At 43.8% G+C, this 12,364-nt stretch overlaps 1 protein-coding gene across 3 annotated transcripts in view; it reads right to left on the bottom strand.

Annotated features, from left to right (window-relative positions):
- Positions 1–272: 272 nt before the first annotated feature.
- Positions 273–12,364, bottom strand: part of LOC126332740 (juvenile hormone esterase-like) — a 292,229-nt gene continuing 280,137 nt past the window's right edge. For 2 of the 3 annotated variants that reach the window (XM_049996640.1, XM_049996649.1), the window contains exons 8-10: positions 10,365–10,518; positions 8,416–8,551; positions 273–704 (exon numbers count right to left, since the gene is read on the bottom strand). In XM_049996640.1, the coding sequence (XP_049852597.1) occupies positions 542–704; positions 8,416–8,551; positions 10,365–10,518 (453 nt within the window). In that variant the 3' untranslated portion in view covers positions 273–541. The remainder of the gene's footprint in view (positions 705–8,415; positions 8,552–10,364; positions 10,519–12,364) is intronic. The other variant, XM_049996632.1, reaches the window with a different exon arrangement.

Below are 12,364 nucleotides of genomic sequence, written 5' to 3'. Positions count from 1 at the left end.
GACAACAGTGACAAAGACTAGTATGAACCTAAATTTAAATGCGAAACGACCAGCAGGGCAACAAGGGCAGCGGTGGCTTGACTCCCTGCATGAAGACCTCAAGATCTTAGGCCTTCACCCAGATCAGGCACAAGTTCGCAAGCAGTGGCGACAACGAGCCAAAACAGTGGAAACCGCTAGCACGCGAGACAAACGCTGAGGAAGAAGAAAAAGAAAGATTTTTGGGTTATACGAGCTGCTATACCGCTGGAAAGGATACGACAGTCAACATGTTTTATAATTTTTGAAGGACTTTATTCAGCACAGACAATATCTTCATCACTGGATCTGAAATACCGATACTTGTTTTCTTTTGTCATATTCTGAGTTTTTAATTACTGTCTTGGGATTTTCTCAGTAGGTACTTAATTGATTGCAACATGCACAAATGGACGTCATACTGCACTACATAAATCAGTTAAGACACTTTGGAGTCTACAGTAGAATACTGCAATGCATAGCAGCACAATTCATGGTGCTTGTCCTGAGCACAGTCATGCTTTTACTGTCTGTAGAGCTTGTCCCAGAAATCCATCCTTTCCTTGTAGAGGTCCTTCTCGACACTCAGTCCATCTTTTGTGATGTTCAGGTAGCACCGATTGTCTTTCTTGAATGGAGTCCATGTCACAGACAAAATGGGATCTTCAGGATCTGGTGTGGGATTCCTGTAAAATGATAACCATAATGTAACAACACACAGATAAACAGTATTCATTTAAATAGAGCAAGATGGCGTGACATTAATGATTTCGTAAACTGAAAGGGTAGATATTTGGCCAAGAAAGATGGTGACGTTCATTATTTGATCAGAAAACTGTTTACCGATGTTCTAGGTTCAATTCTACAAGTCTCACTTGTGTCACTTGCAAAGAGAGCCAAGAAGCTTGATGGTTATCCGTCTTTCCGATCGATACTTTAACCTCTCTGGTGTCCTATCTGTGGCTACTCTTTGAATTTAGGCTTCGAGACTATTCGAGAAATACGCTTGAGTAGCCAAATCAAATGGGAGGCAAAGGGACACGATTTGGTTGGTGGCTGGTAGTACGTATACATTGCATATGTCCCTCTACAGTCGAATTAGGAGTGGGTTCGTGACACTCCGCTTTCCAATCAGCGGCAAGCTATCGGAGACCATGTATGGCTCTGCGGAGGTGACGTGATGTCCATTCACCAAATACTAGTGTCACAATTTAGTGTAGAAATCTTGTCTGCGGTATTGGAAATCCGTTCTACATGCTGTTGACCTACGAAATTCGAATTCTTGTATTATCTCCGAAATACTATGGCCCATGCGTCTTATGTCGATTACAATCCCATGTGAGGTAACTCGCGACGTGCGTTTATGGTCACTACACATTTGTCTGCAGTAGATAGCTCAGATACCGTGTCTACACTCGCGCCGTACACTGCGTCCAACTCCCACAGTTGGTCGTCATACGCAACACATTCTCCATCTGGACCACCTATCAAGTGACTTCTGTCCACGCAGTTTCAGAGGAATGGAAATGAAGCGTCCTAGCGACGTGAGTTTGGGATCACCTGTATCCGTCACAACTTCCAGACCAAGGGCACGGTTCAGAATGAGGAAACTTTGTTCAGATTCCGAAAATGGTTCAAATGGCTCTGAGCACTATGGGACTTAACTTCTGAGGACATCAGTCCCCTACAAGTCAGAACTACTTAAACCTAAATAACCTAAGGACATCACACACATCCATGCCCGATGCAGGATTCGAACCTGCGACCGTAGTGGTCGCGCGGTCCCAGACTGAAGCGCCTAGAACCGCTCGGCCACTCCGGTCGGCTCAGTTTCCGAAATATTGTATTTTGAGTGAAGTGTAGTACAAGTTAGTGATGATCTTAATAATTTCTGATTCAAGGGGGCAACAATGCAGTGTCAAATTTTACATGTAAAACATTGGAATACTTACAGCAATTTTTCGGAAATTATACCAAAGTTTAAATGAATTATTTCCTGATCCGAAAAGGAGCGTGGATCAGTTAAAGTTGCTTCTCTACTGAAGATTTTCAATTGATTATGCTCATATTAAATATGCGCCTTGCGCAAGCCATACATCAAATGTCAGAAGACTTGCAGGATATTACTTCCTATCATGAGAATTTGTTCGTTACGGGAAAAATATAAGATACATTTGTTTACAGTAAAGTCGTCTGGCCTGAATGAGTGTGAAACCGAGAAGGGCAGGTTCAGCCGCCTGACGGAAAACGTTTTTCCTACTCTCCACGCCTGCAGATACATTTCGTTCGCGAACCGTGAGAACTGTGTATGTAAGTGCGTCTTTTAAACGTTGATGACTGTAGTGGTGTGTATGGGTAGTGCATTGTCGTGTTAATGATGATGGGAGAAGCTAGACTGCGAAACCATGCCATAGCACAAAGCCTTTCCCTCTCAAAGAGCAGCAAAGTGACCGCCAATCTTAATGGTTCCATCCGCCGTACAGATCAACAACAGTGTCGCATGCCCTCATTTCACGACACACTGTGGGGGGTTTGGAATGTAATACGGGACACTGGTGATCAAGAAATTTACGCCACCACCCCTCTCGTTCCCTGTGCCGTGAAGGCTAAGGGAAAATTATCAACAGCACGCAGCGCACCAGGTCGGTCACCCATCAAAGTGGTGGCCCGACGGTGCGCAACTACGGCCATCCGACGACAACCGTTGTATCTACCTCGGCACCGCCTTGACGTTTTGTTTGATGATTGAAGAGTAGAGACAACATTCCCTGTCTTCCCTCTCTTTCTGTACACGCGTGCGCGCGCTTGTGTGTGTGTGTGTGTGTGTGTGTGTATGTGTGTGTGTGTGCGTACGTGTGTGTGTTCAGTATTTGTAAGTACACTCGTCTTTGTGCATATCTGTTGGCAAAACATCAATCATAAAACATAAGATTATTATCAATATGTCCACTCGAAACATTGTGGAGTCCAATACCACAAAATGGTTCAAATGGCTCTGAGCACTATGCGACTTAACTTCTGAGGACATCAGTCCCCTAGAACATAGAACTACTTAAACCTAACTAACCTAAGGACATTACACACATCCATGCCCGAGGCAGGATTCGAACCTGCGACCGTAGCGGTCGCGCGGTTCCAGACTGAAGCGCCTAGAACCGCTCGGCCACATCGGTCGGCTCAATATCACAGGTAGGCAGAAAGGCTTTAATGCACATCTCAGGCATTCAGTACGACAGTTCAGATGGGACATGGCACACTCATGTTATGGATCGGTAACACATTGGTTTTCGGACGCTTCTCATCACTATCCAGATTAATATGAAGGTTGAGTAGAACCGGACAAGGCTCATACAATCTATTATGTAGTTCTGCAGAGTGGCAAAGGATTCGTCTTTGAACAAAATAAATCACGTTCAGACCGCTTGCACCGCTAGGAGTTTGAAATCATCGCAGGGCAATGCATTGTTACGAGGTGCCTTACACCCAATTGTGACTGCTTTTGTAGAATCTCACCTCACAGGAAAGTTGTACAAGACCGGAGAACCACCAACGACTGGTAAATACTTGAGCAACTGCATCGTGATCATTCAGTGACACGCATACCATGAGCGAAGCATGCACGTTTGTATTGCTCTCGGGTGTGCAATCCTTTATGCAACACGAGATCTCGACTGCATACCTTGCCGTCACCACTAGCTGTGGAATGAGCGTCTTCGCTATAGTTCCATAAAGCCCTTTTATACTCCCATCGCGCCTCGACCCTTCCCTCAGTTCTTGGTCACACGCCACATCGGGTAGAATGGTGGAAGACGAGATAGACTTATGTTTGGCTCAATCTCCGATCCTTCAGTGCCTCCACCGCCATAGTTCAACGCTAAAGCCTCCCCAGGCCTAGGTTGGGACTTCAGTCCGCTGAGGGCTGGGTCCCACTTTACGCTGAGAGTGTGGCCCCGGTCTTAGTGTCTCATTTCATAATCTAATTCATTGAGCATAACCTGATTTAATTAAGCTACATTCCATTACAATTGTTTACTTCTCTTGATCTACACCCCATAATCTCTTTAAAAGACATTATCCATTAACTCAACTACTATTCCAAGCTATTCGCGGTCACTGACAAAATTACATTGTCATTGCCAGACCTCGAAACATTAATTTCTAGCTCTGATTAAATCTTTCTGCACATTTCTCCTTGAATTCCTCTAGTATTCGCTCAGCGTACAGATTAAACAACATCGAGAATAGGCTACAATGCTCACTCCCTAATCAACAACGGTTTCCCTTCCACTTCTATCAAATCATAACCGCTCTCAGGTTTCTATAAAAGTTTTGAATGACCTTTCGTTCCCTGTATTTTAGTACTGTTACCTTCAGTACTTCAGACCGCATTCCAGAACATATTGTCAAAAAGTTTCTCTTCCTTTGCCTTATTGACATTACGTTGGAGGATAAGTATCCCTGCATATCTCCCGAACACAAGCAGATGTTCGCTGAGGTTGTCTTTTACCAGTTTTTCAATCTCATATAAATGATTCGAGTCAGTATTTTGAACCATGACTTATTAGACTGATACTAATATTCGTGCCTGCCAGCATCTGTATTTTTGTATTTGCAATTTTAACGTAATTTCTGAAGTGTGAGAGTATTTCCTCTGTTTCATCTACCTCGCGTACAGGGTGGAAGAGTTTTACCATGGCAGGCTTTCCGAAGGGCATCAGTGGTTCTGACGGAATTTCGTCTTCTCCAGAAGCTTTGTTTCGAGTTAGGGACTTTAGCGGTCTGTCAGATTCTTCTTGCAGTATCACATCTCGCATCCCATACCTCTTTCCTCTTCCCTAACTATAATATTAGCTCAAAGTTCCTTTCCCTTGAATGGTCTCTCTATATGTTATTTCCACCTTTCAGCGTAGCACTGATTTTTCATCTGGGGTCGTGAGAGTCTCGTTTCCCTAAGGCATCTCTAATTTCCCTTTACGGTGCATCGGTCTTTTTACTATAGACTTACACTTGTCTTCTAACCATTCCTGCTTAGCCATTTCGCTCCTCTACAAATCCGCCTTTTTTGAGACGTGTGTATGCCCTTTTGCCTGCTTAATTTGCTGCATTTCCATATTTTCTTCTTTCATCAGGTACCGACTGTTGTATCCAAGCGTTTATGCTAGTTCTCGTACTTTTACTTATTTTATCCTCTGCTGCCTTCCCTATTTCATCTCTGAAAGCTACCCAACCATCTTCTACTGTGTTCCTTTCCCTTGTTTCAGTCATTCATTGCCTAATACTCCCTTAGACTGTCAGAACAATCTCTGTTTCCTTTGACGTATTCAGGTCCTATCTCCTCATTTTCTTACTTTTCGTAGTTTTTTTCAATATTAATCTTCATTTCATCATAACCTCCTTTTTCCTGGCCTTATGCCGCATCTTCAAAAGCTCTGCATATTATAATAGGACTGATGATAATAGTAGAGAGAATGGTCGGTCTCACTTCCACAACTATGATTGTCCCTCGCGCCCATGGCGTTAGTTCTGGAATCGACCGCTCTCTGACGTAAAAGTGTACTCAGGCGTCTCACTGCGGTTGGCGCAGTAGTCTGTTGAGCGATCTGGTTAGCCGTCCATAATATGCGGTGGGCTGGTCACTTACATGGTCCCGTTTACTCGGTGTGGTTCTGGTTGACTCAAAGAACCTTCTTATGCCTCACCGTCATGTTACTAGATAAATTTGTAGGATATTTTACGTGACTGGTACGATATTCTCGTACTCAACCATACCCCCGAAGATAGGACTTACATCCGGAAAACTGCGTCATGTGTACGATTTTATCGAAATAAAAAACTTGTCAAGTACAAAGTGGAGCGGATTTATTCATCATATTTTTCATGATGAATAAATCCGCTCCACTTGTATTTCACAACGGTCGCGTATCCCCCAAAAGGATGTGATATTGTATATTATTTAGCGTAGAAATCATGGTATGATTGAATACAGTAGCGTTAGTCAAACCAGGAACTTGAGTGTGCAGGGCTCTGGACAGTCTACAAGTCGGAGGTGTCCGTATCGTCTTCATCATGAGGATGTAGAAGAATGGATAACACTTGGTCACCAATAATGTTAAAATAACCATCCTGGATCACATTCAAGAAATCAGCCCTCAATAACATCCCAGAACCACATGAAACCTAAACGCAACCCTCCGCACACTGCGTAATAAACACTTCGTCGGCCTTTCTGTGCATTCATGGCCTTAAATCATCTGAAATGGGGTCAAATCTCAACAGTTCGGACCACTCAGGACGCCTCCAGCTGGCTACTAAGCAGTATCGCTGAGAGCACTGGTCATATGTGAAGCACCCGAATTCAAGTTTCCATTCCATGCAGTATCGTTTGCAATGATTGTAACTGGCTGATATGCGTTTTAAATGACAGCAGCAATTCCTGTCGGGTTTCAAACCTACAGCCAGTAGTAAGGCTAACACATGTCTCCGGTCTAAATAGGTTAGGATGTTTATACATCCACTGCTCTTACGGCGTGTTACATGACTACACGTAGTTCGAGGGTGATTTGATAAGCCTGGTAAAAAAGTTAGATTCGTAAACAACTCATCTTACATCTCGACGGAGTTACCTTTCAGGGATATACACTTGTTCCAGCGATCCTCCAGCTCTTTCATTCCATAAGAAAAATGTGTTCTGTCAGACTCTGAAAGCCGCGAGGGATTAGCCAGGCGGTCTAGGGCGTCACAGTCATGGACCATGCGGCTGGTCCCAGCGGACGTTCGAGTCTTCCCTCGGGGATGGGTGTGTGTGTTTGTCCTTAGGATAATATAGGTTATGTAGTGTGTAAGCTTAGGAACTGATGACCTTAGCAGTTAAGTCCCATAACATATCACACACATTTGAACAGACCCTGAAAATACTAGTTGACTGCAAAGAATACTCGCAGACTGCAACTATCTCCTACTGATTAGATGAAAATAGATTCCCAACAAGCCAAAGTTTCAAGACACTGAACGGGAAGAAGTCACTTGGCGCCGTAGTGATGAGGAACCAATTCGAAGTCCATTTCAGGAGCTTCCGCCATACTTATCACTGCTGTGTTAGATGGTGCATTATCCTGGCAAAAGAGCAAATTTTTGTGTGCCAAATGTGGTCTGCTTTCCGCCAAAGCATGTTTCAAGACATCCCACAATGAATTATAGAATCCAGATGTGTGTCTGCCTATTTACATGTATTCTATAGATTTATTCCCTGGAAATCCAAAGACACCTAAACACCTTACGAGCTGACAAAAAGTTATCCTTGCTTTCTTCGGTTAACTTGTTTTGACTGCCATTTCGACTCTGGTACGTAACGATGGATATATGTTTTATCAGCAGTTACGAACTGACGAAAAAAGTCTTGCGAGATACGCTTTTGATCGAATGTGAGGAATCACGGCAGCCCATCATGCACACATCTTCTTCATAGTCAATCCTCCTTGTAGGATATTATGCACTCACTCAGTTACGATGAGTACAGCCTCAGTAATAACACGGATTTCTATTCGGCGATTTTGCGTTACCATACCGATGATTTTGTCAACGGTTTCCGTTCTGGTGACTACAATTGGTGAGCAAGACTGTGTTCATCGCTATCAGACCACTTTTAAATTCATTAATTAAAATGCTAATGGCCTTCAGTGACGGTGCAGACTCTGAACTTCATCCAGTTCAGTTTCTATTTGCACGGCAGATCACCCCCTCAAACGAAAATTTTTTCCCTATTTAAATCGTAGTCGATACAGTGATCAATTCAAACGGCTGTCTACAATCAACAATACACTGAACACTGTTGAAATTCTTTATACGACCATTGGAATAATGAAGCTTATACCACGAAGGCGGAGCAAAAGTGTTCAATAATTTCATGGAAATTTTGCGGCCTTATCAAACAAACCTCGTACGCTAGACAGTCCAAGGTGGTACACCAACAAATTGGGAAACTTTATTCACGGTATGCTCATGGAACGTCCAGGCGCGATAGCTTCTTTCTGCCATTCAGCCACTTCTTCACGTCATCCAGTCTCACTGCTCTGATCCACTACAACTGACTGGCACGTACACAGCACTTGACTGCCATGACTTACACATGTATTGGATGGTCAGATGCGCCATCAACAGCGCTCCAAGAAGCACCAGCGTGTACTTTTAAGGGAGTTACAAGTATTTTGTCCGACGAGTTTACGTAACTTTGTTTTCGCTTATTTCCTCTTTTATGTCGACGCCTGTTTGTTTATTTTATTTCGAAACTAAATGCCGTCATTGTGCAAGGCGAGTTGATGAAGAAGAGCCACATGTATACTACAGAACGACAGACATGTATTATCGTAAGGTGTAGTATTATTCAGCTACCGTACTTACCCCTTACTGGCGAAGTTCGTCCACATGCGTGTCATACGCGCTATTGCTTTTCCTTCCACCGTTTCTGGTCCCTTGGGTATGTCTTTAAACAATTGTCCGTAGAACAAGTAGGCGACGTCATCGCCATGTGAGGCCCCTATAAATTTAAGCGATAACCACTGCAGGGTCTGTTACGTGGTATATTATATATTTTCTTTAAAAGTTCAAAGTGATTCAACATGAAATCATACAATTATACACGTAAATTTTATAAGGGGTAATCAGAAAGTTTCCCTTTATGGCGTTGCTGAAGGGTATACGCACCGTAGCACGACTTCATTTCGAATATATAAACACTGCCAAACGTGCGGGAGATTAGTTTGGCATTGGTGACTTTGCAACGTGCGAGAGGTAAATGCGGGTACTTGAACTATGACAACTGAGCCGTGGTAAAAATTGCTGTTTCGAAGAGCGCGCCGCAGCGCGTACTGTGAAGCAGTCGCCCTCCATTTCTGGCGGTGGCGCCGCTGTGGCAGTCGCAGCTTTGGTGTTTCTTTCTGGTGAGAAAGGGGAAAGGTTGCCCGTCCACGTGCATTTAAGGGGCGCTATGAGCTTGCCAGTCGTTCAGTTTTGGGTGAAGTCTGGGTCAGTCTCTCATCCTCAGCTTGCTAGTCTGTCCCTCATCCAAGTTTGTGAGGCAGTTAATGTCTGTCTGTCGTCCGGAGTCTTTCGTTCGGATCAATCTTTAAAGTCGGAGAAATGACACTCCACCAGTAAGAGAACTCAGCGAGTGGTCGACCGGTCGGGGCTTATTTTCTGCATCTGAGTCTGCGCGTTAGGCCCCCAGTTTGCTGAAGTTGCTCAGGGAATGGCCATTGGCGGTCAGACTGATCAGTTGGTATGTCGCGCACCGAGACACAAGATGACTTGTCCTCCTTGAGCGTCGGCGCGTGTGAGATAGCCACGTGAGTCCAGTGGGCCGCACCGTGTAGCGAGGGCTAGTTAATGGCTTCGCGGTCGACACGATAGCAACACGAGTCAACCCACGACATCGGTCTCGCCGGTGCGAGCTGCGACGCAGTGGGACGGGAGTTCAGCGCATCCTTCTTGCGTCCGTTGCAGCGGCTGGCAGCGAACGGTTCGGGAGAGTGATTTCGGGGTGCTGCGCCAGGTATTCCCCAGAAATTGCCCTTTATTAGAATTGATTGGTGATATGTTGTTCCATTTACTTAATAAATTGTTTTCTTGGCCAGTCTCTCGTCCCCAGCCTGCTCGTCTGTCTCTCGTCCGCATTTATTAGGCAGTTAGTGTCTGTCTATCGTTCGGAGATGCCTCCGCCAAGATTGTCTGATCTGGTGTGTTAACCAGTAATGAACCATAATTCTCAAGAAAATTCTTTGAAAATAAATTACGGTTCACCAACATTATTAATAAGGGCATCCTAACGGTGCTGACGTGCTGTTATTCTTTTCTTGGCTGAAGAGGGGCAAACACCGGTAGGAATGCACTGGAGAATGAAGAATGGAGGCAGCATGTCTGTCGAAAACCTCCATTATGGAATGGTGCTCCATGTCTGTGCTGGAGCCAATTCGACACAAGATACCGGTCGATCTGGGAAGCCAGCCTCCTCCATTACATTCGACACTCCTGATCTCTCTCCACGCGTCACTTACAGAAGACCTTGAATGCCTGTCGGAAGAGGATGTGCAGCAGTCACTTTCGGACTTATTTGTGCAGGAGGACTCGTTGTTTTACCAAACAAATATCCTCAACCTGGTGTGTCGGTTGAACGATTGCTTCAGGTCCTGTCATTTTTGCCTAAGGTGCCATACCGATTCTGGACTGTACGGCATTCGAATAGAGACTTTCTGATCGCCTCTTATATTTCGATTGATTATGGGACTTTGTTATTCCGTTATTTCTGTTAGAAAAATATCGGGAGATTTTCATGTCAAGAATTATTTATTTACCAGCAATGTCTCCTTTGGTTAACATCTTCTTGGCCAAGTTAAGATTGGTGACGGCGTCGAAGTTATAGAAATACACCGGCTGTGCTCCGGCGACTGCAGACTGTACCCGTGCCGCCACAAGGGAAGGATACACAAAGAAGAGGTCGCCGCGCAGCTGTAAAAAGAGAACGGTCTTCAGACTTAGATTCATCAACGGCATTCACAAGCACGAATGTAGTTGCCAGAATTTTGCAGCATAATTGGTTCATTCTGTGGACCTCACTAAAATCGATACTTTATTTGTTACCAACATGTTGTTGTTGTGGTCTTCAGTCCTGAGACTGATTTGATGCAGCTCTCCATGCTACTCTATCCTGTGCAAGCTCCTTCATCTCCCAGTACCTACTGCAACCTACACCCTTCTGAATCTGCTTAGTGTATTCATCTCTTGGCCTCCCTCTACGATTTTTACCCTCCACGCTGCCCTCTAATACTAAACTGGTGATGCCTTGAAACCTCAGAACATGTCCTAACAACCGATCCCTTCTTCTAGTCAAGTTGTGCCACAAACTTCTCTTCTCTCTAATCCTATTCAATGCCTCCTCGTTAGTTATATGTTCTACCCATCTAATTTTCAACATACTTCTGTAGTACCAAATTTCGAAACCATCTATTCTCTACTTGTCTAAACTAGTTATCGTCCATGCTTCACTTTCATACATGGCTACACTCCATACAAATACTTCCAGAAACGACTTCCTGACACCTAAATCTATACTCAAATGTTAAAAAATTTCTCTTCATCAAAAACGCTTTCCTTGCCATTGCCAGGCTACATTTTACATCCTCTCCACTTCGACCATCATCAGTTATTTTGTTCCCCAAATAACAAATCTCTTTTACTACTTTAAGTGTCTCATTTCCTAATCTAATTCCCTCAGCATCACCCGATTTAATTCGACTACATTCCATTATCATTGTTTTGCTTTTGTTGATGTTCATCTTATATCCTCCATTCAAGACACTATCCATTCCGTTCAACTGCTCTTCCAAGTCCTTTGCTGTCTCTGACAGAATTACAATGTCATCGGCGAACCTCAACGCTTTTATTTCTTCTCCATGGAATTTAATATCTACTATGATTTTTTCTTTTGTTTCCTTTACTGTTTGCTCAATATACTGATTGAATAACATCAGGGAGAGGCTACAAACCTGTCTCACTCCCTTCTCAACCACTGCTTCCCTTTCATGTCCCTCGACTCCTATAACTGCCATCTGCTTTCTGTACAAATTGTAAATAGCCTTTTGCTCTCTGTATTTTACCCTGCCACCTTCAGAATTTGAATGAGAGTATTCCAGTCAACAATGTCAAAAGCTTTCTCTAAGTCTACAAATGTTAGAAATATAGGTTTGCCTTTTCTTAATCTAGTTCCTAAGATAAGTCATAGGGTCAGTATTATCTCACGTGTTCCATCATTTCTCTGTAATCCAGACTGATCTTCGCCGAGGTCGGCTTATACCAGTTTTTCCATTCGTCTGTAAAGAATTTGCGTTAGTATTTTGCAGGTGTGACTTACCAAACTGATAGTTCGGTAATTGTCACATCTGTCAACACCTGCTTTCTTGGGGATTGGAATTGTTTTATTCTTCTTGAAGTCTGACGGTATTTCGCCAGTCTCATACATCTTGCTCACCAGATGGTAGAGTTTTGTCAGGACTGGCTCTCCCAAGGCCGTCAATAGTTCCAACGGAAATTTGTCTACTCCCAGGGCTTTGTTTCGACTCAGGTCTTTCAGTGCTCTGTCAAACTCTTCACGCAGTTTCGTATCTCCCATTTCATCTTCACCTACATCCTCTTCCATTTCCACAATATTGTCCTCAAGTTCATCACCCTTGTATAGACCCTCTATATACTCCCTATATATACTCCTTCCACCTTTCTGCTTTCCATTCTTTGCTTAGAACTGGGTTTCCATCTGAGCTCTTGATATTCATACAAGTGGTTCTCTTTGGAGAAAAGA

Source organism: Schistocerca gregaria, chromosome 2 (assembly GCF_023897955.1).
Source record: "Schistocerca gregaria isolate iqSchGreg1 chromosome 2, iqSchGreg1.2, whole genome shotgun sequence".
NCBI lineage: Eukaryota > Metazoa > Arthropoda > Insecta > Orthoptera > Acrididae > Schistocerca > Schistocerca gregaria.
The sequence above is the reverse complement of the archived record's forward strand: the minus strand, read 5'-3'. Positions and strand labels throughout refer to the sequence as shown.